This window comes from Peromyscus californicus, unplaced genomic scaffold (assembly GCF_007827085.1).
Source record: "Peromyscus californicus insignis strain IS unplaced genomic scaffold, ASM782708v3 Scaffold_3__1_contigs__length_106647218, whole genome shotgun sequence".
NCBI lineage: Eukaryota > Metazoa > Chordata > Mammalia > Rodentia > Cricetidae > Peromyscus > Peromyscus californicus.
The window spans coordinates 53,733,270-53,757,638 of record NW_026294551.1 but is presented as its reverse complement, the minus strand read 5'-3'; the positions used below and the strand labels follow the sequence as shown (position 1 = coordinate 53,757,638).

General features: G+C 55.3%; 2 protein-coding genes and 2 non-coding genes across 5 annotated transcripts; all 4 read left to right on the top strand.

Moving 5' to 3' along the window:
• Positions 1-1,563: 1,563 nt before the first annotated feature.
• Vamp2 (vesicle associated membrane protein 2) lies at positions 1,564-5,344 on the top strand. The gene is made up of 5 exons (XM_052758025.1): positions 1,564-1,697; positions 2,226-2,346; positions 2,731-2,889; positions 2,979-3,030; positions 3,629-5,344. Coding segments are annotated over exons 1-5 (351 nt in total). The 5' UTR covers positions 1,564-1,695; the 3' UTR covers positions 3,646-5,344.
• Positions 5,345-7,495: 2,151 nt separating this feature from the next.
• On the top strand, positions 7,496-23,774 carry Per1 (period circadian regulator 1). Of its 2 annotated transcripts, none has more exons than XM_052757233.1 (23): positions 7,496-7,616; positions 12,711-13,115; positions 13,236-13,334; positions 13,432-13,586; positions 13,683-13,804; positions 13,896-14,097; positions 14,244-14,295; positions 14,430-14,572; positions 14,952-15,030; positions 15,102-15,208; positions 15,371-15,524; positions 15,619-15,727; positions 15,812-15,943; positions 16,083-16,188; positions 16,271-16,442; positions 16,530-16,660; positions 16,889-17,068; positions 17,614-17,856; positions 18,725-19,335; positions 19,764-19,950; positions 20,140-20,329; positions 20,614-20,764; positions 21,340-23,774. In XM_052757233.1, exons 2-23 carry the CDS (start codon positions 12,841-12,843, stop codon positions 21,631-21,633), a joined length of 3,894 nt encoding a protein of 1,297 aa, XP_052613193.1. In that variant the 5' UTR covers positions 7,496-7,616; positions 12,711-12,840; the 3' UTR covers positions 21,634-23,774. The 2 variants fall into 2 exon arrangements, with proteins under 2 accessions (XP_052613193.1, XP_052613192.1); XM_052757232.1 differs by lacking the exon at positions 7,496-7,616 and adding an exon at positions 9,072-11,222.
• Trnat-agu (transfer RNA threonine (anticodon AGU)) lies at positions 22,766-22,839 on the top strand. Its single transcript has one exon. It is a non-coding gene; the product is annotated as a tRNA-Thr (tRNA).
• On the top strand, positions 23,237-23,318 carry Trnas-cga (transfer RNA serine (anticodon CGA)). Its single transcript has one exon. It is a non-coding gene; the product is annotated as a tRNA-Ser (tRNA).
• Positions 23,775-24,369: the final 595 nt, after the last annotated feature.

Here is a 24,369-nt window from a genome sequence, read left to right as displayed (position 1 = left end):
CGGCCGAGTGTTGGGCTGTGTGTGGGCCTCCGCTTACAGTCAGTCACCCTTTTCCCACTCTTGAGAGGACATTTCCTATCCAGACACCAAAGCACTGAACTTGAAATAATGGAATCTGGCATCTTTGTCCTCTGACTAGAAAGTCGTGTGGTTTCAGGGACAGAAAACAAGAGCTTCCCAGCTGCTCTGAGAACCCCCAAAGCTGTTCTTTTCCTGAGCTCAGCCTCACAAACACCAGGCTCCTAGCTGCTCCTGGGAGAGGGAGGCAGCCAAGAGTGAATCCTGCACCCAGCACGCACTCTCCGGCTCCTTCACCTCCCCCAGACAGCTGGGAAATAACACCTCTCACGACAGAACCGGTCCTGGGGCTTCGGCTGGGTGGGGGTGGGGCGCTGCAGCACAGGACCTCTCACGCCCTGGAGGCCCTGGGAAGCCTGGAGTGGGAGGAAGGAAGCCAGACCCTGCCTGTCTCTGAGATTAAGGCTCTCTTAGGGCTGTAATGAGTACTCCCACCTCAGAGCCAGCAGTCCTCCCCTAAAACGCCTCCTTCGCCCTGGAGGCTTGCTAAATAGACAGCTGGCTCCCTGGTCCTATCTCTAGATGCAGGATGGGAGTGTGTACAGCTGCTGTGTCTGTTTAGTGTACTTAAAATGGAGCAGTCAGGGATGGACCAGGTCTAAGATAATCTCCTATTGTCTTATCTAGATCAAGCCATTTAATAAATATTTATTGAGTGTCTACATGGGCCCAGGGAGTGGCAGTTGGTTGTCAAGGTCATGTCTGCGAGGCGAATCTGCATGTAAAGCAGCACCTACAACATAAAGCACCACATGTGCCACTCAGGCCCTACTAGAGTCAAAGCTGAGGCTGGGCAGTTGACCCCCGTCGGGGACCAGCCTGCCGTTACCATGTGACACCGCACCACCAGGCAGCCTTTGCCCTTCCTGGAGTCTTTGGCTTGTTTAATCTTTGTGGGGCCTAGCTTTGACTGCCAAGCACACCTGTCCGAACTTCATCTGTGAGGAGGGACGGCTTTCACAGCTCTTGGTGTGTGTGTGTGTGTCGGGGGCTTCTGTTATTCCTTTTGCTCAAACCCTGCTAGGAAATCAGAGGCCCCAGACCTCCCTCGAGACAGTCAGTTGCAGGGTGATGGGTGAGGTCCGTTCTCGCAACTCCCCTCCATCCAGCGTCAGGGTTCCAGTTATCAGCACTGCCCTGGCACCTGCCTTGGTCGCTTCTCATTTCCCACCACCCTCAACCCTTGCCAGGCGCCGAGGGCGGGTCACCAGGGCTTGGGACCAGGTTGCAGGGGGAGACCTTAGGCTGTATGAGGTCAGGACCTGTGCATCCGCTTCAGGGATGCGGGAGGATGGGGTCTAGGGGGGAGGTGTGGGTCTCGGGGGGAGGGGGGCGGGTGGCAGATGCCCCGGGGCCCGCGGTGGGCGTGCGAGCCGGGCCCACTGCCCAGGACCGACAGACGGACCCCACCGGACGACCCCGGGGCCTGCAGCGCCCCGCCCCCGCGGTCCGCCAGCGACGTGTCGCCTGCCGCGCCCCGCCCCCGCCGCAGTGCCCGGATGCGGGTGACGTGCGGCCGCCATCTTCCAGTCCCGGGCAGCCAGCGCCAGTCGGAGCCAGCACGAGCCGCCGCCGCCATCACTGCCTCTGCCAAGTCCTCTGCCCGCTGCCCCCGCCATGTAAGTCGGCCGCCCGCCCGCCCGCCCGCCCGCCACTCGCCACCCGCGACGTTCTGCCCCGCGCGGGCCGCCACCCCGAGGAGTGGGCCGGGAGACACCGGGGGTCCCGCCCGCGCCTCCCGTGCCGCCGACCCGGTGGCTGCTGCCCGGTGACTGCGCTTGGACGCCCGGAACCGGCCCCGGGCGGTCTGGCGCGGGCGATGGCCCCGGGAGGGAGAGAGGACCCGGCGTCCGCCCGCCCGCCCCGCCCCGGCCACCATGGCTGTCAGTCATGTCGGGTCGACCCCGGGCAGCGTCTCCGAGGTCGCTTTCATTTAACAGGCGGGGAAATTGAGGCATGAGGAGGGTCTCTCAAGGTCACGCAGCTCAAGCGCAGCGGGGCGTGGAGTGACCGGGTTCCCCATCGGGTGGCTTTCCTCGCGCAGGGGAGGACTGGGGGGACTACGGATGGACAGGTGGATGGGTGGAGCCCCGGCCGCAGGGCCCGAGGCTTCAGGCCCGGAATCCTAATCCGTTTCCCCTCCTTAGGTCGGCTACCGCTGCCACCGTCCCGCCTGCCGCCCCGGCCGGCGAGGGTGGCCCCCCTGCTCCCCCTCCTAATCTTACCAGTAACAGGAGACTGCAGCAGACCCAGGCCCAGGTGGATGAGGTGAGTGTGTGTGTGTGTGTCAAAGGTGCAAGATGAGAGGTGTGGGAGCCCATCTTTTACGCTTGTGGGTTTGGGGTCGGAGACCCCCCGAGCCCCATCTCTGGTTCCCTGTCAGCATGCACTTGGAAGGGCTATGGGGTGCCAGTGCCTGTAGACAGAGGGTGGTGCTGTGGCATCTGAGGTGTATGGCTGCAGCATGCCCCTGATGTGTGCTCCTTGCATGTCCCCAGGTGTGCTAGGCATGTTCTGTGTATGTCCTTGGCATGTTAGCCTGGAAACATCGGGGTGCATGTTCCATGTGTGGCACAGTGGGCCCATGTTCAAGAAGTGCCCTCCTTGAGGCGTGCCTTGGCACACCCCCTGCCTCGTGGACCCCTCCCCCAGGTGGTGGACATCATGAGGGTGAATGTGGACAAGGTCCTGGAGCGGGACCAGAAGCTCTCAGAGCTGGATGATCGTGCAGACGCCCTCCAGGCAGGGGCCTCCCAGTTTGAAACAAGTGCAGCCAAGCTCAAGCGTAAATACTGGTGGAAAAACCTCAAGGTAAGGGGAAGGAGATGGGGACAGGTAGGAGGGCTGGTGAGTGGGTGGGGGTCACCACTGGTCTCATTGACCCTCCCTCTCGCTCCTAGATGATGATAATCTTGGGAGTGATTTGCGCCATCATCCTCATCATCATCATCGGTGAGTGGGGCAGGAGTGGCCAGGGCCCTTTCCCTGGAGAGGTAGAGGTTTTCCCTGTGGATGCTGGGTTTTGAAGGTCATTAACCTAGTTTTTACTCTTCAACGAAAACACATTTTGCTGCTATTGGCAGTTCTGATTTCATGGAGAGCCAAGACACTTGGCTGTTGTATGCCCTGACTTTGCCTGGTTCCGGGTAATTTCTGTTAAGATTTTGAATACAGGACTACTGGGTGGGTCCCTGGCGCCCCACTAAAAACCCTTTGGGCCTAAGAGCCCAGTCTGGGGGTCCTAGAACTGGGCGACAGTAAGGGTCGAGGGGCTTGGACGTGACCAGGAAACCAACTACTCCACTATCTCAGGGTTTGTAGCCATATGCCCAGTGGATGAAAGGTTTTGTGCCCCTTTGTCCTATCACGGAGTTTACGGGTCATAATACCCACTTGTCAAGTCCCTTGTTCTCTAGATGAAGAAACTGAGGCTGAGAAGGGCTGTCGGCCAGCTGGGGAGTGGGGGGGCTGGAACAGGGCCGGGCCTGACATGCTGCTTTCTTTCTCTTTCTACCCCTCCCTCGGCCCTCCTCTCACCCTCTCTCCACAGTTTACTTCAGCACTTAAATCCCTGAGGAGTCTGCCCTGCCTAAGAAGGGCCTCTCTCCCACCCCCAGCCGTTCCTCCACCTCTCAGCCATATCTTTCAGCCCCCCTCCCTTGGATCCGTGTGTGTGTGTCCGTGTGTGTGCCCCCTGTAAATAGCCAGCTGTTCTTTATACATATATAATATTATATATATTTGGTCTGTTTGTAGTTTTATTACTAGAAGATTTTTTCCGGTTGTCCTTAACACCCCTTCCTGAGGTTCCTCTCACCTCTCTCTCTCATCCTCTGCCCTTTTCCTCTTTCCCTGATAGCCCCAAGTCCCCCCCTTTGCATCTGCTATGCAATAGCCCCTTTCCTCCTTCCCTTGGATTTAACTGATCCATCCCCTAGCTTCCCTGGACAATTCCTGACCCTCCCAAAACAAAAAGCAAACTCCACAGAAACAAACCAACAAACACTCCCACCTGTCCAGGCTTCCCTAGGTTGCATCTTTGTATCCCTTGGAAGGCTCTGAGACTGGTCCCACTTGGTCCTAAGAATCCCAAGGTTTTCTGGGAGCTTCCAACATTAATTAGCATATCATTTGCATACCAACGCGTGTTCCGTTTCCCTCCTTTTTGTTCCATCTCTTCACTCTAGTGTGTTTTCCTTTCTTTTCTGAAGAGTTAGTCTCCATTGGTCCTCTTATCCCATTTCATTTGCACGACATTACCTGCAGGTGGTGGGGAGCCTGGGCTTTTGGGGAACCAGGCTGCTCTGGGCCCCAGGATTGCCCCCTCCCAGCCCCTCTAGTCTAGTTTCCCCCTTCCCCGTTTTCCAAACCTCTTGTACCCTCCTCCCCCTCCCCCAGCTGGTGTGTAAGTGTCTCGGAGTTCAGTGTGTTATGATGGACCAATAATTCTGCCACTCGGGGTCTCTCCCTACATTCCTGCTCCCCAGTTTTCATGTGGGGCACTCAACTGACATTCCCAGGGGTCTCCCTCCCTCCCATCTGCCTGATCTGCCTCCTCCTCCCACCAGGAGAAGCGGGGGCTGACCACAATCTGACTCTGAGGAGGGTGGCTCCAGTGTGTGTGTGTCATCACTGCCTTGGGGAGAGTAGAACAAGATAGAATCCTCCCAATTCCTGCCTGAAACCTCTGGCCTCATCCTTGCTAGAGGTTGGACTGAAAACTTTCCTCCCCAATCTGGGGGGGGTGTTGCCCCCCATCACTGCCCAGCTCCTCAGACTGCCCCCCTGTATTCAGGGCGGGGGTACTAGTCACTGCCAATATGTGTATGGGACTTGCTGGATGATGGGGATCCTTGCCTTTCTCCAGGGCTGTTGAGCCCAGAAAGAGAGGGGGAGAGAGAGAGAGAAAGAGAGAGACTGAAAGCTATTTATTCCCTTCTTGCGTGAAATGATAGAAGGATCTAACCTTTTTAAATGGCACAGTTTTAGGGGTCTGAGGGTACAGCCCCTTAACCTGCCACTGGGGGGGAGTGTCCCCAAACTCTCCCCCCCACACACACCAGGTTTTCTGTGTGGAGGGGAACCAAGGAGATCTAAACTGTGGTGTGAAAGGGTAGGAGAGATGCTGGGGGTGGGGGTGCTTGTGTTCTAGACCCCCAATATTATCCCAGTGTCCCCTGCCTTCCTTCTTCCCCTACCCCATGCCCCCAATTCTGTGGCGCATCCAGATTGTGAAAATGTACAATAAACGTGTAATGAGTAACCAGGTGGTGTCTACAATCTTTTTCTTAACCAGTAGTAAGAGTATTGGGCCGGGCGGTGGTGGCGCACGCCTTTAATCCCAGCACTCGGGAGGCAGAGCCAGGCGGATCTCTGTGAGTTCGAGGCCAGCCTGGACTACCAAGTGAGTTCCAGGAAAGGCGCAAAGCTACACAGAGAAACCCTGTCTCGAAAAACCAAAAAAAAAAAAAAAAAAAAAAAAAAAAAAAAAAAAAAGAGTTTTGGATCTTCAGATATAATGAGTGGTTGAAAAGATTCATTGGGAGGAGCTGGCCTGTTGCTGGAGGCCCTAACCCCAATTGGGCCCTTACAAAGTGTAATTCCCAAAGTGGCCATGTGGGGCACCAGGAGATTAGAAAGAGCCAGGTGAGCTCTACAGCCTGGGGTTCCCAGCTCCTCATCTCCCTGGCCTGGAGTATGATGCTACCATTGAACTCCTTTATCTCTTAAGTTTCACTTCTGGCTACCCCTTAGGCTCTTTCATAGCCGTCCACTCCTGGGCCGCTTCTGTGGGAGCGTTTCTTCCCCTGTCCAGCACAGTGCCAGCCATCCAGATGGGCTAATGAATGACTGAAAGAATCAGCTTGATGAGACAAAGCCCCCCGGCATAAAGCTGGCTGTCGATGGCATACTGCCCTTGCACTCTGGTGTGTGATTGCCACTTCAGCCCCTCTCTTGAACTCTCAAAGCACTGTACGCAAACCCTGTCACCATGTATACACTTCAGGAGCATCACTGAGACGTAGCCGTAGAGGGAAGAGGCGGTGCTTCCGATTGCCCGCTGTATTCAGAGTATGGGGAGTAGTCCCTGCCAGTGTGTGTAGCACTTGCTGGGCGATGGCGATCCTTGCCTCTCCAGGGCAGTTGAACCTAGAGGGAAGTGAGTGGCTAAGGATCACTAGAGGGCCAGGCGTGGTGCAGGCTTTTAATCAAGCATGCAGGAGGCAGAGGCAGGCTGATTTCTGAGTTTGAGGCCAGCCTGGTCTGCATAGTGAGACCCTGTCTAAATAACTTTTTTTTTTTTTTTTTTTTTTTTTTTTTTTGAGACAAGGTCTCACTATGTAGCTCTGACTGTCCTAGAATTCATTATGTAGACCAGGCTGGCCTCGAAATCACAGAGAGTGCCTCTCTGCCTCCCTGGTGCTAGGATTAAAGGCGTGCGCCTTCACACCTAGCCAAGAAATAAGAACTACTAGAGGTACTTTTAAAAATAGATTTTTCAGGCCCTTACATTGGAGATTATTTCAGAGGCTTTAAGGTGCCCAGGTGTCTTGTATTTAGCAATACTCTGTTCTAACTTCTATCTTTATGGAGAGTTTAAATATGTTAGGCTTTTTACATTTAATCCTTGAAATTGCTTCTAGGTTTAAGGTTTCCATAGGCCCTAAGACACCGATATACCTTCACGGTGTCAGAGCTCTTTAATCAACATGTTAACATGGGAATTCTGACAGATTATGTAACCCTGGATCTCAGTCTCTGAGGTTATGGGTAGTGAGCCGGCCTTCTTGGAGTCTGCAAGAAGCGTCTGGCACAGAAAACAGGAGGAGACTGTCATTTTCACTCTCGTCGTCATGCAATCTAAAGACCTCTTTAATACTCAGACTTAAGCTTTGGGGATAATCAGAGACACAAAACTCGGGCGCCAGGAGCCTCTTGTCATGGCAGGGTCTCTTTACTAAGTATCCCCACTACGCCATAGCCTGTCACATCTACGCCTGCGTACAAGTCGCTTGGTACGCCTGCGCAGACTCCACAGTCTTGGGTAAGTGTCGTCAAGGAAAATCCCCAGCTTCTCGGTAAACAAGTTGCCGCGTGAGCCGGCCTGCACGTGTTCCCTACAGCTCCGAGACCTCAGCCTATGAGAAAGTTTTTAGGGCAGGGCTGGCATTTGCGTCACCGATTAGGCAGGGCGGGGTTGTTACCACAGCCAATAAAAGCTTTGGGAGTGGGCGAGGGGTGTGGCTTCCGGTTAGATGTCCAATCAACGCGCTGGGGCGCCCCCTCCCTCACGTGGCTCTATCACTACCGGTTGTCACGTTGTCCAATGGGAAGATGACTGCGCTCTGAAGTGCCAATGGTGGCTTTGCAGGGGCTTGTCGGCTGCACGCGGAGCGGGGCATGGGTTAGCGCCTCTAAGCCAATAAGCTTGGGAGGCGTGACAGAATGGGCAGTGGGAGGGCCTGGAGGAGCCTGTGGAGTAGCTACCCAACGTCCCCAGTAGTGAAGAAATTTGGATTCTGCGTGCGCTTGCAACCGTGAGTAGCCCCCTACTCCGGGGCGGTCGAAATGGGTTTTTCCGGGGAGGTGTGCTCGGCCAAAAGGGGTGTCAGTGGCGTGGTGTGGGATCATGCAAATGTGTGAGAACTGCAGTAGGAGTGCTTGATGGTTGTGGACTGCAAACTCAGCTCTAGGGGGGCATGGATAGGAGTTACCAGCATCAGATCGCTCACCTCTCTAGGGTCCCTGGACCCTGTTGCCTAGCGCGGAGTGCTCAGAAGCCCTCAGCCACCCGAGGGAGCTGAAGCCTGAGAGCTGGTTAAGGTTTGGGTAGGCTCCCAAGGCACTTGGAAGAGGCAGAGAGTCTGAGCCTGGAGAAAGGCCCTGGTAGGGCAGGTAGGAACGTGACATGGTGATCTGAGAAAGGTTAGTGTGCTGATTTGTGTGACTCGGAGGCTGTCTCATCACGACTATGGATTACTTTTTCACGTGAAAAGGATAGCATTGTGGTCTCAGGGACATGCTTGTAAAGAGAAATGGGCTAGCAATTTGTTGGATTCTGAAAGGGAGGATAGGGTAGAGGGTTTCTATATACCGGCTTGCCCACTCTTCTCGAGCTGCAGGAGGGGAGGAGGTACCAAAAGGCTGCTCTGATGTCTAGACAGTCAGGCCTGGGTGGAGGTGGGAGAGGGAGGAAGTGAGGTTCCTAGGAAAGCATTGTGGTTGGAGACTTCTCTGATGATCTCAAGAGTTTTTGATCACAGAAAAAATGAACCATGGTGGTGTGTGGAGTACAAACGATGCCTTGAGATCAGGCTGAATCTTGAGATGCAGCTTGTGTTCTAGGCACCAAACTTAGAACCAGGGGGATATTTTAGAGGTCCTGGTTTGACGGTGCTGGAATGCAGAGTAGAGGTTTGGTAACACTTACAGGGTCCCTGAGCATACGAAGCCAGAACCAGCCATCATCAGAGCCCAAATCTTGGGCTTCATTGTTAGGAAGCTGAGAACATGTTTATGAAGCAGACAATTAGGCAAGTTTAGTAACTACTTAAGTCTTAGGTGTCCCTCATGAAATGAGGGTAATATCTATCATCAGTTTGGGGACTTAAAAAAGAATAGTATATGTGGAATACTTAAGCACAATGCTCGGGTCATTTAAAACACAAACTATAAGGTAACAAAACAGTAGTGATGGAGTTAGGGATTTCTGTGATTTTTGTGGCTCAGAACAACCTTCATCTTCTGTTTTTCTGCAAGTTTTGATGACTCCTCTTTTCCCTCTTCCTGATTTTTCTGGTCTGCAGGCACCAGCCCAAATTCCATCATCCCTCCCCTGTATTCCTCTCCCAAGAGCTGGGCTCCAGACTGAGGCGACTTGTTCTGTCCCAGTTTCTCCCCGACCCCCCTCCCATCTATTCTGTGCTGTAATAGTAACTAGAAATCCCGCCTCTGAAGGGGGCCTCTGGGAAGGAGCAAAGCTGCGCGTTCCCTCTCTGAGCCTGGGCCTCCAGTTTACCCGCGGTGGCTCTTTGGTACCTGGCCAGCGGCTGTGTGCAGTTTGGTTAAAGGGAAAAGCCAATGCCAGGAGCTGTAAGAACCAGCTGGGGGTCCACAAACCCAAGTCCCAAAAGGAGAGCCAGCCATGGGGGCAGGGAAGGGGGACCCCTTCCTTCTAACCGTCTCTCCAGGAATCCTTGGCTTTTGTACAGGACGGCTGTCGGTGGGTTGGGGGAGGCGCCAAGTCTGAGTGCATGTCCTGGGCCACCAGCCAAGAGAACACGATGTTCCCTAGTGCGCTGGCCGCCGCCCTCTGGGGCTGGCTGCCTCCCAAACCGCTGCCTCTCCAGCCTCCCTGCCCCACATTCCCCAGCTGCCTCGCCCCGCCTCCTTCCTCCGCTTTGACGTCACCACTGTCTCCCGCCCCCTCTTCTCCATTGACGGCAGCAGAGCCTGGTTACTGTGGGGACGGTGAGACCTGACAACCTGGGCCTTGGGATCAGGTGGGGGCTGTTGGAGCGCTGAAACCCTTTGTCTGTGTAAATGGCAGATACGGAGGTGGGCGAGCAATGGCTCTTTGGGTCAGAGGAATCACACCTAAATCCTCGAGAGCTGTGGAGGGAGAAAGGGGTCTGGAAAACAAAAAGGGAGTGAACAGGGTCACACATAGTACGAGGGGGCAGGAAAGCAGGATCATTTTCAGGAAGAGGAAGCTGGGGATTCAGGCGCCCCTGTCTTTTGTTTTCCGTTTTCCTGCTTCTGTTTTTCTGGGTTACTTTATAACACTTGTGTGTCCCAGCTTTTCTACAGATCCCTGCCCCTCCGCCTCCTCCAGGGCAAACACTATTGTTAAGGAAAGCTTTAGCCACGTGACAGCGAGGGGCGTGCACTTACAGCTGATTATGTCAGCACCTGCTCGGTGGCCTCCTCACCTGCCACCTACGTTTCCAGGGAACCCTGAGAAGGACTGCTCAGCACAGTTCTGGATAGAGGGGTTCTGCCACTACAGCTCTCCTGAACCCAGACTGGCACGTCATCCCCCCAATCAAGCCCCTGTTCTCTTTTTATGAAGCAGTGCTCTACTTTTCTTTTTTAAGTTGTGATTTGTTGCGTCCTCTCCTCCCGAGGCTCCCTCTCCCTTACCTATCCTTGATAGACACAAAGTCATCACGTTTTACCGTCAGTCTGCTGTGTGTCAGGTCCTGACAGACACTGACAGACTTGAGACGGCTGCTGCTCGAACTTTACCTTTCTTTTTCTAAGCAGCAGGAATATAAAACTCTTGCCACCCCACGTTTTTCTGCCTAGGGCCTCAACTGCCCTCTCTGCTGCCCCCTTTGTAGTCCTGGTTTCCTGGCCCCCACTTTGGGGGCAGCCCTAAATGTGGGTGGCTGCATCCTCTGCAGAGAGGCAGAGCTAGTCACCAAGTAGGCTGCCTGGAGACCTTTTCCCTGATTGGCCATCGAAGCACCTGCTTTTGTTTCCTTTCATAGTAGCCATTGGCTCTCGCCGCCCTTTCCATTATCTGTATCCCCCCACCCCCCACTCACCCCTTAATGACACGTGGACCCTCAGTTGCCCTTCTCCCAGGATCTGAAGTGTCAGAGGAAGGGATCAGTTTCTTGATAAGGTTGAGGAGAAGCCAGGGAATGTCAGTCTAGGCTTTTCTCTCTCCCACTTCCCATGACTATCAGACATTTCATTCAACTGGCTCCTGGACAGGTGTCTTGTTCTGCAAGGCTGCTCAGTTCAGGAAGGAGGTTTCTCTTGAGCACCCACTGTGGCCCAGACGTTTTCCCTGAAAAGGGGTAGCGCCCCCCCCCCTTCTCTTCCATCATTCACTGTGCGAGGCACCCGGAGCCCATTGGTTGACTGAGCGGTGTCTGAGGCCCTTCAGCCCAGCACCAGCACCCAAGTCCACGTGCAAGGATGTGTGTGACACAGCCCTGACCTCAGTGGGAGCCAGTAGCCAATCAGGTGCCAGGGAGAGAGCCTTCGCCAACTGGGGGCGGGGCCTGCGGCTCTTCGGGCAGAAGGCCAATGAGGGGCAGGGCCTGGCATTATGCAACCCGCCTCCCAGCCTCTCGGAGCTTCTCGGCTGCGGGCTGAAACGGCAGGCGGCTGGAGGGCGCTCGAACGGCCAGGTAGGGATCTCTGCTGCAATCCTAGGGCTAGTCTTTCTCCCGGAGCTTGGTTACCACTACTTCCAGTGTGATGGGTCACTTTGAGCTCTGGTGCTTGGACAGCAAAGCAGTAATCCGCCTTTCTTTTCACTGTCCACCCCTTCCCCGCCCCTGGGGCCCTAGGTGTTCAACCCTTCACGGCTTGTCTGCATTTCTTATTCGCTCACCTTACCTCCTGCCCTGCTTCTCCGGCGCAGCCATCCTAAGCCCAACAACAGACCTTTAGTGAACATGGCCTCTACCCCTTTCTTGTCACTCGGGGGTCCTCGGGTTTACCCTGGCACAAAGACCCCTTCGGGTTTTTGCAGTCTCTGCTTTCTTCCCTCCAATTCCTGGCCCCATGCCGGTCGTGATGTCAGCCGCTTCACGCTGGAACATCCTGTTCCAGCGCTAGTTCTTGCTGTTGGACGCAGCCTTCCCTTTTCTCCGGGTGCTCGGAAAATACTTGGGATGGGGGTGTGGTTAGACAAGGAGTAGAGGAAGAACTGTATGTTGGTTGTTGTGTGTCCCCGACCTAAGGCATTGATGCTGTGGTAGGGTTAACTAGGAAAGTAGGGGACTGGGAAAGATGCCTGGGTCCTTCTCTATAGCAAGTGGTAATCGCAGTCCTGATGTTTGGGAGTGGGCAGGGGTCCGAGAAAGAAAAGCAGTGTCTTGATCAGAAGGATGATCAAGGCAAGAGCTAGGATGGGGGCGTTTCCACAGAGAGCAGAGGCCGTGTATTTCTCCCTGGGGAGGCTAGGACCTGTTTCTGGAGTCCCTATAGTTCATCTCGTCACATGGCTCCCTGGGCCCTGGGAATTTGTTAAGGTGGGTGATCCCCGGGCCTTGCTGGCCAGTATAGGGGTGGTTTGGCCAGTGTGGGAGTGGGTCCGTTTTCCACTTACACAGCAATAGGGGTTGGGGGAGGGGTCGTTCCTGCCCTCCTGTGGTCCCTCCAGCAACCGCTGAGCTCAGCGGCTGACGTCGGTTTCCCTGGCGACCGTAGCTGTGGCGGAAGCGCGTGGTGGGGCCAGGCACATCGACGCGCATGTGCAGCGGGGGTGGCACCGCCCCCGGATAAAATTAGCCCGGAAGCCTAAATATAGGAGGCGATCCGCTCACCCCCTGCTCCGAGAGGCCTCAGAGTCCCAGACCAAGTCGGGACCTGATGAGAATTTGGGGATAGCAAACCTGCAAGCTTTGTCCTATAGCCATAGTTCTAGTTAATTGTTCAGGCTGTGTTCACTCCACTCTGGCAGGGGGCGTAAGAGAAGGCCCAAGAGAGCTGCCTTCCTACCTGTGGTATCCTTAGGGGGAACGGAAGCAACCTTAGTTTTCTATTGCAAGCCCCAGGCCTGAATCCCATCAGCGAGGGACTGGCAGAGGAAGGACTGAATGTGGCCAGTAGATGCTGTGGGGTTAACGGCTCAGCTTTGCTAAACCTTCCTTCTTGGTTTCTTTTTCTAGGTGCTGGGATTAAATTAGTCAGCCCTCAGGGACGGGGCTACCTCCCTTATCCAGGCCTCAGAAGGCCCGTTGTGTACCCGTGGTGGCCTCGTTACCTTCTCTGTTCTGTTCTCCACTGCATGGCCCAGACATGAGTGGCCCCCTAGAAGGGGCTGATGGGGGAGGAGACCCCAGGCCCGGAGAACCTTTTTGTCCTGGAGGAGTCCCATCCCCTGGGGCCCCACAGCACCGGCCTTGTCCAGGCCGCAGCCTGGCTGATGATACGGATGCGAACAGCAACGGTTCAAGTGGCAATGAATCCAATGGCCACGAGTCCAGGGGTGCATCTCAGCGGAGTTCCCACAGCTCCTCTTCTGGCAATGGCAAGGACTCAGCCCTGCTGGAGACCACCGAGAGCAGCAAGAGGTGTGTGTGTGTGTGCGCGCACATGCTGCAGAGTCTGGAGCAGAGGTCTGGAGAGCTAGGGGATAGCATGGCGCTGTTGATCACATGACCCTCATCTTGGGCTCTTTGCTTCTTTTCTAGTACCAACTCTCAGAGCCCATCCCCACCGAGCAGTTCCATTGCCTACAGCCTCCTGAGTGCAAGCTCGGAGCAGGACAACCCATCTACCAGTGGCTGCAGGTGTGTGGCCTGAGGGCTGTGGGACCTGATGCCTGGGGCCTGGGGCTAGACTCTGGGGCTAATGTCTTCACCCCTTCATTCCTTGTGGGCCTTGTAGCAGTGAACAGTCAGCTCGAGCCAGGACCCAGAAAGAACTCATGACTGCCCTACGGGAGCTCAAACTTCGACTGCCACCAGAGCGTCGGGGCAAGGGCCGCTCTGGAACCCTGGCCACACTGCAGTATGCCTTGGCCTGTGTCAAGCAGGTGCAGGGTGAGTGGTGCTTCCCGGCAGGGTGTGGCCAGGCCATGGACTGTTGTAGGTACCGTTCTCCTTACTGAATATGGCTTGAATACCCTTGTCCTACAGCTAACCAGGAGTATTATCAGCAGTGGAGTCTGGAGGAGGGTGAGCCTTGTGCCATGGACATGTCTACTTACACCCTGGAGGAACTGGAGCATATCACATCCGAATACACTCTTCGGAACCAGGTCAGTTGCAGCTTGGGCCCTCGGTTCTAACACACCCTTACCCCCATTCCTGCAGCTCCTAAATCTTCTCTTGATCTTGGTCTCATCCTAGGATACCTTCTCCGTGGCCGTGTCCTTCCTGACAGGCCGGATTGTCTATATTTCGGAGCAGGCAGGCGTCCTGCTGCGTTGCAAGCGGGATGTGTTTCGGGGTGCCCGCTTCTCAGAGCTACTAGCTCCCCAGGATGTGGGTGTCTTCTATGGCTCCACTACACCATCTCGACTGCCCACCTGGGGCACTGGGACCTCTGCAGGTAAAGTGCCCTTATGCTATGCAGAGGACTGGACAGCTCCAGGAAGCTTCTGCCCTGAGCAGCCTGGACCCAAGCTTCCGTTTCCTGGGCTCCTCTCAGCCCGGGAAGGGGCGGTGCTGTGCCAACTGTCCTCCCTTCTGGTCTAGGTTCAGGCCTCAAGGACTTTACCCAGGAAAAGTCTGTCTTCTGCCGAATCAGGTAGGTAGTGGGAGTAGGAGCAGGCCTCTCTCCCCTCCTCATCCCTGCTGCCTCTGTGATATGGGCTGTGACTTTGACAAGGGGGTGGGCAGCTTTCCACTGGAAACCTCTAATGTTCATTTTTCCCTTGCCAGAGGAGGTCCTGACCGGGATCCAGGGCCTCGGTACCAGCCATTCCGCCTGACCCCATATGTGACCAAGATTCGGGTCTCAGATGGGGCCCCTGCACAGCCATGCTGCCTACTCATTGCAGAGCGCATCCACTCTGGTTATGAAGGTGGATAGGCTAGGGCCCTGGCCTGGGGGATGATGGAAGCTTTTCCCTCTAGGATGGGGTGAAGTTCAAGATGAGAGTCTGGGAGGCATGGGCTGGGTCCTTAGGATTTAGGACATATTTTAAGAGGGGTCTTTATAAGGCCCTGCTTGGAGGTAGAGTAGGATGAGACAGATCCCTGAGGTGTGACAGGAGAAAGAGAATATGTCAGTGATTCTCAGTGTCATCTCTGGTATGAGTCACCAGATGACTCAGACTCTCCATGGGCCATAAAGCCAGGTCTGAGCTGAGAGGAGGCATGCCGGGCAGCCAGACCCTAGGCAGAGAGGAGGGCTGAGGAGCTAGACCATTGTGGATGAAACCTCCATGTTCTATGCTGCAGCTCCCCGGATCCCTCCTGACAAGAGGATCTTCACCACACGGCACACACCCAGCTGCCTCTTCCAGGATGTAGATGAAAGGTAAGGTAAAGACTGGGAGGAAGGTGGGTAACCAGGGCCAAGCCATGATCTGACGCCTTCTGTCATTGCAGGGCTGCGCCCCTGCTGGGCTACCTGCCCCAGGATCTCCTGGGGGCTCCAGTGCTCCTCTTTCTGCATCCTGAGGACCGGCCTCTCATGCTGGCCATTCACAAGAAGAGTGAGTCCTCATCTTGCTCTCCTTGCTTGTCCCCAGGGTTTCTTAGCTGCCTTTGTGGTGGTGACTCTCAATGCCTTGGTCTCTTGGATCTCTCTGTGTGTCTCTCCCCACTTTATTCAGTTCTCACACCCACTAACGCCTTTTTCTTTCCTGCTCCCACAGTTCTGCAGCTGGCAGGCCAGCCCTTTGACCACTCTCCTATTCGTTTCTGTGCTCGGAATGGGGAGTATGTCACCATGGACACCAGCTGGGCCGGCTTTGTACACCCCTGGAGTCGCAAGGTGGCTTTCGTGTTGGGCCGCCATAAAGTCCGCACGTAAGTGTGCCCTGTCTCTGAGCTGGCATTGCGGATGGGGCAATATGATAGGGTCAGGGAAGGGACTGTAGTCACCCTTACCATCGTCCTGCAGGGCACCCCTGAATGAGGACGTCTTCACCCCCCCAGCCCCCAGCCCAGCTCTGTCCCTGGACTCTGACATACAGGAGCTCTCAGAGCAGATCCATCGACTGCTGTTGCAGGTGAGAGTTGAGGAAGGTCAGGGGCGAAGTGGTCGGGAAGCAGGATGCAGACCTCTGACCGACCCGTTCTTCTCCTTGCTGCAGCCTGTGCACAGCTCCAGCCCCACGGGGCTCTGTGGAGTCGGCCCTCTGATGTCCCCCGGTCCTCTCCATAGCCCTGGCTCCTCCAGTGATAGCAATGGGGGTGATGCCGAGGGGCCTGGGCCTCCTGCTCCAGTGAGTAACCTCCTTTCTCATTCTCTGTTGGGAATCATTGCCAGTCCCTCATGCTACCCTGCCTAGACGCCAGACCTTCTGACACTTGGGCCCTGGCACTGGCTACCCCAGTGCTACCCAGTGCTCTGCTCTCCCACAGGTGACTTTCCAGCAGATCTGTAAGGACGTGCATCTGGTCAAACATCAGGGGCAGCAACTCTTCATTGAGTCCCGGGCCAAGCCTCCACCTCGGCCCCGCATCCTTGGTGAGCTGCGATGAGGAGGAAGGCCTGAGGTTCCCCTTACCCCCACTCCTAACCCATTTACCTTTTCTTTTCCTTGTCCCAGCTACAGGGACCTTCAAGGCCAAAGTCATTCCCTGCCAGTCCCCAAACCCTGAACTGGAGGTGGCCCCTGCTTCTGACCAAGCCCCACTAGCATTGGCCGCTGAGGAGCCAGAGAGGAAAGAAGCCTCCGGCTGTTCCTACCAACAGATCAACTGCCTGGACAGCATCCTCAGGTGAGGCCTGCCCATCCCCTTCTCCCCTGCGCCCACCTTGCCTGCCCTAGGCCCCGCCCCTAAACCCTTTGCTTCATCCATCCCCAGGTATTTGGAGAGCTGCAACATTCCCAGCACAACAAAGCGTAAATGTGCCTCCTCCTCTTCCTGCACTGCTTCCTCAGCCTCTGATGACGACAAGCAGCGGGCAGGCCCAGTTCCTGTCGGGCCCAAGAAAGGTAAAGACACAGCGCATGCCTGGTTCCCATTGCCCATCCCACCCTGGCAGTCCCCGGCCTATACACTTCTGCCTTGGGGGCTCCTACCTGCTATTCCCGGCCCTCCTTTCCTGCCTCCTTATCTCCAGGTCCCTCCCCCGAGCCAATCCTTCCCCACTCCTCCCTGGGATCCCCTCTCCTGACCTTCCAAGGGGTAGGGGTGGTAACCAGTGCCATCTCTCCGCACAGATCCGACGTCAGCAGTGCTGTCTGGGGAGGGGGCCACTCCTCGGAAGGAGCCAGTGGTGGGAGGCACCCTGAGCCCGCTCGCCCTGGCCAATAAGGCAGAGAGCGTGGTGTCTGTCACCAGTCAGTGTAGCTTCAGCTCCACCATCGTCCATGTGGGAGACAAGAAGCCCCCGGAGTCGGGTATGGGCGTGGAGTGAGGGGGGTAGTGATTGGGCCCCACTTGGTCCCCCAGACAGAGCTCTTTCCTGCCTACCTTTCTCCCCCTTCCCCTAGCGGAGAGAAGGAGGCCACCTTCTTAGCTTGGGGCTCTACTGCTCCTGACTGTCCACCCTACTCACCTCTGCTGCTTGCCCCTCCCCCACCCCTTCCTGTGTTCCTACTGTCAGTTGAACCGTAAAAGTGGGGTGTAAGGGGAGGGGGGCCCACACTGAGATGCTGACCACGGAGGGTCTAAAGCAAGGAATATGAAGACTCTTCAGGGTCTTTGGGTAGATCTTAAACGTGCTAAAAGCAAGAAGTGGGCTTCCCTTAGGAGATGTCACCCCAGGGATTCCTCTTTTCTCCTGGGACAGTTTACCATAGGAAGAGGAGTCCATGTCTAGCTCTTGACAGGGAGGTGGTCTTGAGTACCTGGGGTCTTAGGCCTTGGGTGGGGAGGCTGTAGGTGTGGTTGTGTTGACCTCTGAGGTGTTTCTCATCACCTTTTTCCCTCTCACCTTCCTTAGACATCATCATGATGGAGGACGTGCCTGGCCTAGCCCCTGGCCCAACCCCTAGTCCGGCCCCAAGCCCCACAGTAGCCCCTGACCCAGCCCCAGATGCTTATCGTCCAGTGGGTCTGACCAAGGCTGTGCTGTCCCTGCACACACAAAAGGAAGAGCAAGCCTTCCTCAGCCGCTTCCGAGACCTTGGCAGGCTGCGTGGACTTGACAACTCTTCTGGGGCCCCCTCAGCCCCTGGCGAGCGAGGTAGCCACCCGGGGCTTCCTTGAGCTGCCTTTTACACAGCCAGCCTAGGGCCAGATGCTGAGGGTGGTAATGTGGTGGCGAGGGAGACGTTCCTGCTCTGGGACCCAGCCTGATGCTGTCTTCACTGTCGGAACCCCGTTTAGTTAGACCCTAGATAGCTTCTCCCAGGGTTCCAGGCTGCAGGCTGAGGAGGGAGGCTTGGGGGGCTGGCACTGAGACAAGCGGGTGGAAGTGCTCGGTTCCAGGTAAGCTCCTCGAGTCCTAGTTTGGGAACAAGGGCAAAGATGGCACCCGCGTGGGACGCAGCATCACGTGGGATGCAGCATCACTGATGGCGATCCGCAGGCTCTGGGCCAGTCTTGGATGGGGTTGGACTTGTAGGGCAGATGGAAAGTAGCCCCTCTAGGTACCTGCAGGAGACCTTTGCAGACAGCTGCAGGACCTAGGACTGAGGCCTGGCCTCTTCTGCCCACCACATCATCCCATTGGGAGTTAGGCAGAGCACAGCTTCAACTGGCGGGACCAGGACCCAGGCTGGCACAGCCTGAGGGATTTGGGCAGATGGACTGAAGTCACCTGCCTGTTCATCCATGGACCCACTCAGCCTCCTCTTCTCTGCCAGTGTGCCTCTGTTTTGCGCACCCCCAGCTTGACCTCATGTAACCTTGCCCTTCCCTGGCTCCTTTCACAATAAACCCCTGTCCCCTGGCTCCTGTGATTCTTCCCTGAAACTTCCCCTACTTTCTATCTTCTGTTATTTTTTTGCGTGCAAGCTGAGCAGCTTCTTGGTCCTTTGCCTGTCCTCTTCTCCGTGTGTTAGGGCAGTGGAGGTGGCAGGCTCCTTGCTAACCCTGGTCTTTCCCCACAGGCTGCCACCATGGCCCCATGCCCCCTGGTCGCCGACACCACTGCAGATCTAAAGCAAAACGTTCTCGCCACCACCAGACCCCCCAGCCTGAAACTCCTTGCTATGCCTCCCATCCGTCACCTGTGCCCTCTTCTGGACCCTGGCCACCCCCGCCAGCCACTACCCCCTTCCCCGCAGTGGTCCAGCCCTACCCACTCCCAGTGTTCTCCCCTCGAGGAGGTCCCCAGCCTCTTCCCCCTGCCCCCACATCTGTGCCCCCTGCTGCTTTCCCTTCTCCCTTGGTGACCCCAATGGTGGCCTTGGTGCTCCCTAACTATCTCTTCCCTTCTCCTCCTAGCTATCCATATGGGGTATCCCAGGCCCCTGCTGAGGGGCCACCTACCCCTGCTTCGCACTCACCTTCCCCATCCCTGCCCCCACTGGCCCCCAGCCCCCCACACCGCCCAGACTCCCCACTGTTCAACTCGAGATGCAGTTCCCCACTCCAGCTCAATCTGCTGCAGCTCGAGGAATCCCCCCGCACTGAGGGGGGTGCTGCTGCGGGGGGCCCTGGAAGCAGTGCTGGGCCCCTGCCTCCCAGTGAGGAGGCTGCTGAGCCAGAGGCCAGACTGGTGAGCAACAACTCTCTCTCCCCTCCCCCAGTGCCCTCCCTCAGCCCTTGCCCCTCTCCTGCCTGGATGATGCTTCCTGGGCCGGTTCTCAGCTTCCGGGAGTTGAGTGGGAGGTCCAAGCGGAATTTCTGAATGGCGCAGAAATCCTCTGTGAAGGGACAGTTCTGCCTGACAGGTGTCAGGACATCCCAGTGTCCATCAGTGTACATTTTGAGCGTGTGTCTGCCACATAGAGAGGGTCCAGTGTTATGTCCCCACTCATAAACTGTCCTCTCAGCTTGGCCCTGTGACATGGAGCAAGGACCAAAGATCTGCTGGGTTGGGTGTGCCTCCTTTGGTTCCCCTCAACAGGAGAAGCCGTTGAAGAGAAGCCACCGTGGTGGTTCCTCACTGCCTTCCTGTCCCCCTCCACTTCCCCCCTCCTCTAGGTGGAGGTAACTGAGTCCTCCAATCAGGATGCTCTTTCAGGCTCCAGTGACCTGCTGGAGCTATTGCTACAAGAAGATTCTCGCTCTGGCACAGGCTCTGCAGCCTCAGGCTCCGTGGGCTCTGGCTTGGGCTCTGGGTCTGGTTCAGGATCCCACGAAGGAGGCAGCACCTCAGCCAGCATTACTCGTGAGTGCTCACCCTCCAGTACTTCCCAGAGTAGGACAGATGGGGAGGTGGGAAGCTAAGCCCCAGTTTGGCCTAACTGGTTAAGGCCAGTGGGCTGGACACGTGGCCTTAGAGGGTGGCCTGGTGAAGCCTCTCAGGGTAGATGTGTTAGCCAGCCTGGCTCCATTGGTCTTCTCCACTCCTCCACAGGTAGCAGTCAAAGCAGCCACACGAGCAAGTACTTTGGTAGCATTGACTCTTCAGAGGCTGAGGCTGGCGCTGCTCAGGCCAGGACTGAGCCTGGGGACCAGGTCATTAAGTATGTGCTCCAGGATCCCATCTGGCTGCTCATGGCCAATGCTGACCAGCATGTCATGATGACTTACCAGGTACCCTCCAGGTGAGTTTCAGAGGCCTTATCTTCTTCCCTTTCAGAGCGGTGCAGAGACTAGCCTGCCTGCACTGCCCATCTGGGGTGGATCTGACCGGGAGGTGCCCGTTGTGGCATAAGCCCCTTGGGGTCCTATCAGTAGTTCTCAAGTTGAGAGTAGTTTCCTGGTGTTGAAATCTTACTTGCCTTCGAGGAAGGCACAGAAGACAGTGGGCTAAGGAATTGTGGTTGAAGATGAATGCCAGCCCCATGGGTCTTGGCCCTGGATCCCAGCCTTTCCCATCCTCACACAGGGACACAGCCTCTGTACTGAAGCAAGACCGGGAGAGGCTCCGGGCCATGCAGAAGCAACAGCCACGGTTCTCAGAGGACCAGCGGCGGGAACTGGGTGCTGTGCACTCCTGGGTCCGGAAGGGCCAGCTGCCTCGGGCCCTCGATGTGATGGTAAGAAAAGTCTGGGAAGCCAGGAAGAGACTCGGGTGGAAGATTCTGAGCTCAAGTTCAAGGGATAGAGAAATAAAGTCTGATCTCAGTGTCTTTGGATCATTAATCCTGAAGGATGCTAATCCCATAAACTTGCTGCTGGATGATGTAATGTTAAACCACATTACCTCACGAGTTTTTACAGAACTTCTCTGGCCCGTCATACCACCCCATAGTAGTGGGGTCTCAGTAGAGCACTTTCTTAAATTTTTTAAGGATTTATGTATATGAGTGTTTTTGTCTGCATATATGTCTATACACCACATGTGTGCCTGGTGTCTGTGGAGGTCAGAAGAGGGTGATGTAGAACTGGAGTTAAGGATGGTTGAGCCACCATGTGGGTACTGGTATCTGAAGCTGGGCTCTCCAGCCCCCTCAGTAGAGGATTTTCCAACCTTGTTAGACTATAGCCACATGTGTGGACTGGTTTCCTGGGAGGTATTTTGGGACTCATAGTTAGGTTAAGGTTGGGATGCTGAGCTTGCAGATTCCCAGCGAGGATCCTGCCTAACTCATATCCTGCTTTTCCCTCCAAGGCTTGTGTGGACTGCGGTAGCAGCATTCAAGATCCTGGCCGTTCTGATGACCCTCTCTTCTCAGAACTGGATGGACTGGGGCTGGAGCCTATGGAAGAGGGTGGAGGCGAGGATGGTGGTGGTGGTGGTGGTGGTGGTGGTGGTGGTGAGGAGTGTGACGGTGGTGGTGAGGAGGCCCAGACCCAAATTGGGGCTAAGGGCCCAAGCTCTCAGGACTCTGCCATGGAGGAAGAAGAACAAGGTGGAAGCTCATCCAGTCCGGCTTTACCTGCAGAAGAGAATGGTACCAGCTAGGCTCCATTTGGGGGGCCACCTGCAGCAGTCTATGAGAGGCTCCCTTTTCAACCATGTTAGGGTTCTTAGAACTCAAGATATGGCTGGACCAACCGATAGGAAACTGCCCCAGCTTCTCCCAACATAGGGGGCAGGACCCCCACTACCAGCCCAGGACCCAGGCAGGAGCCGCCTCTAAGTCTCTTAGCAGAGAGTGGAAGTCTCAGCCCAATTTGGAGGATTGTCCGTTCCCACCCTGCTGAGGAGACTTTTCCTCATCCAGTTAAGATGGCTGACAAGCTGCTGAAGTGGTCTCTCCAAATCTCAGCTGAGCCTGAGTCCCAGTCGGAGGGTTGGGGCTGCACTTATTTATTGGGGGAGACAGCTCACTCTCTTACCTCATCCCAAGATGGGAGGGGGGAGCCTGGGGTCCATGTGGGACCCAGGGGTTTTGAACCCCTAGCTGCTCCAGGGTGGGGGAGGTTGGTGGACCATGGAGTCCCTGGTGCTGCCCCTCAGGTGGGACCCAGGTGTTCTCAGCTCTACCCTCTACCAATGGCATTTGTGTTTTTGATATTGTGTCTGTTATTTTTTTTTAATACAAAACGAAAAACCAAAAACCCAAGACTTTGTGAAATGAAGTTGGGAGTTTGGGTGAGGGGAGGTGTGGCCCTGCCACCAGCAAGATTGTAGGTGGGTTGATGAAGCTGTTCCTTTTCCCTCCACATTCCTGGCAGCAAAGGACTTTGCTAAGTCTGGCAAACTCTTCACCTAATAGAACTACATTCTCTACCAATACCTTAGCTTGGTCGTCCGGAGAAGCAGAGAGGCAACATGTGGTTAAGGTCTTGGCGAGCTCCAGTCATAGGTACTGTGGCAGAAGCCAAGTGGGAGCGCTGGGAAGCGCCGGTGGGGTAGTTCAGCTGAATTCCTCAGCTTCACGTCAACACCCCATCAGAAATAGCTCTTCAGCTGGTCACTTTAGTTCGCTAAGACACCAGTCCTTTAGCTCAGACTTGAAAGGGGAGGGGAACCTGGGTGGGTTGAATCAATCATCCGAGGTCCAGTCCAGATCGTTGGTCAAATTACAGATCCCACGCTTCCTTTCCGTCGGTAACAGCTGATCTACTTTGAAGGAACCAGTGTGCTCGTTGGCGCCGTGGCTTAGCTGGTTAAAGCGCCTGTCTAGTAAACAGGAGATCCTGGGTTCGAATCCCAGCGGTGCCTGGTTTGCATTGGAAGTGGTATATTATTGCCAAATTATTGACCTCTGTCCGGAAGAAATCTCTTCCTCTTACCTAGTTAGTTCTTAAGCCAACTTTCCTAAGCACTTGTGTTTGGAGACACAGAAGCCGCTAATCCTCAAGACTCGGCTCCTCAACGCTTAGAAGGACTGGAATAGGGTGGGAACTGGTTTTATTGGGGTTTCCCTGTGGCTCCGCGAGAAGAGAGTCCTGGGAGGACTTTGCCGCTCAAGAGAAGGCTTGCACCTGCCGGTCCAGCCGCAGCGCACGCGCACAGCTGCTTTGAAAAAAACAAAAAAAAACAAAAAAAACGGCGAAATCGGCTGGGGCCGAGTGCCTTGATAGGCAGCTATAGCTCCGCAGGCCCGAGGCCGCACGCGGCTGTGATGGCCGAGTGGTTAAGGCGTTGGACTCGAAATCCAATGGGGTCTCCCCGCGCAGGTTCGAATCCTGCTCACAGCGTCAATAATTTTGGTATTAAGTCTTGCTGCCTCGGTTGTTGGAGAGTAGGTCGTTTTCCAGTTCTTTCTTCCTTTGCCGGGATCCGCTCGCTCGCGCCCCCGCGCGAAGCAAACGACCAACCACCATGGACTCAATTTCAATTGCAAACTCCATCAAACCACGGATTGCCACCTCCACTCCAAATCTACTCAGCCTTTGCCTCTACTTTCCGACTGTGTCACCCGGAACCACGAATTACCCATTCACTTTGCCTTCAACTCTATTTTTTATTTTTGAGACTGTAATTTGATTACATTTCTCACTTCCTCTTCCTCCCTTCAAAACCTCTCATCTATTCCTCCCTGCTCTCCTTCAGATTCATGACCTTATTTTCTAATTGTTATTGCATGCATGTAAGTGTATGTATATACATATATATATATATTCTCAAATATAACCTGTTGCGTTTGTATAGTGCTCCCTGTATGTGTTTTCAGGGCTGACGGTTTGGCACTGGACCACCAGTTGGTGTGCTCTTTCCCGGGGTGGGCCACCTCTCCCACCCCCAGTTTCCTTAGTTGTCTGTAGTTCTTTGCGTAGGGCTGAGGCTCTGCTTTCTGTTTCGCTGGGAAGATAGTTTCCCATGGCCATCCACAACTGCGCGCCCTTACCACCACCCTCTCCTTTCCCTGATTACTGCAGGAGAGTGCTTACACAGAGCTGTGCCCAACCTCCACATCTAGATTTTTCATCCCTCAGACCCACGGTGCTGTTTTCCATGCCGTCAAAATTTCCCTTTCTTATTGCTCCCATCAGCTTTCAGACGAGGTGATTTCATTCAGAACAGCAAAAATAGCTGCTGTGTGTCCTTGAAAAGTCTTGTGTTGGCGACTTAATGCCCAGATGTGTAATTTGATGGGAGGTCGGGCCTTACGGACATTATTCTAACTGAAGGATGTCATATGAGTAGAGAGCCCCCACAATGATAACAGCTTTCTAAGAAGCGACTCCAACAAGCTTGCTTATTCTGTCCCACCATATGATCCCCTCCACCAAATTCTGATGCAACAAG

Coding starts and splice junctions, on each gene's coding strand:
- Vamp2 (XM_052758025.1), top strand. Junction 2,347..2,730: donor CCCAGGCCCAGGTGGATGAG/GTGAGTGTGTGT, acceptor CCCCTCCCCCAG/GTGGTGGACATCATGAGGGT. Junction 2,890..2,978: donor ACTGGTGGAAAAACCTCAAG/GTAAGGGGAAGG, acceptor TCTCGCTCCTAG/ATGATGATAATCTTGGGAGT.
- Per1 (XM_052757233.1), top strand. CDS start 12,841: ATGAGTGGCCCCCTAGAAGGGGCTGATGGGGGAGGAGACCCCAGGCCC. Junction 16,443..16,529: donor TGCCTGGACAGCATCCTCAG/GTGAGGCCTGCC, acceptor ATCCATCCCCAG/GTATTTGGAGAGCTGCAACA. Junction 20,765..21,339: donor CTCGGGCCCTCGATGTGATG/GTAAGAAAAGTC, acceptor TTTCCCTCCAAG/GCTTGTGTGGACTGCGGTAG.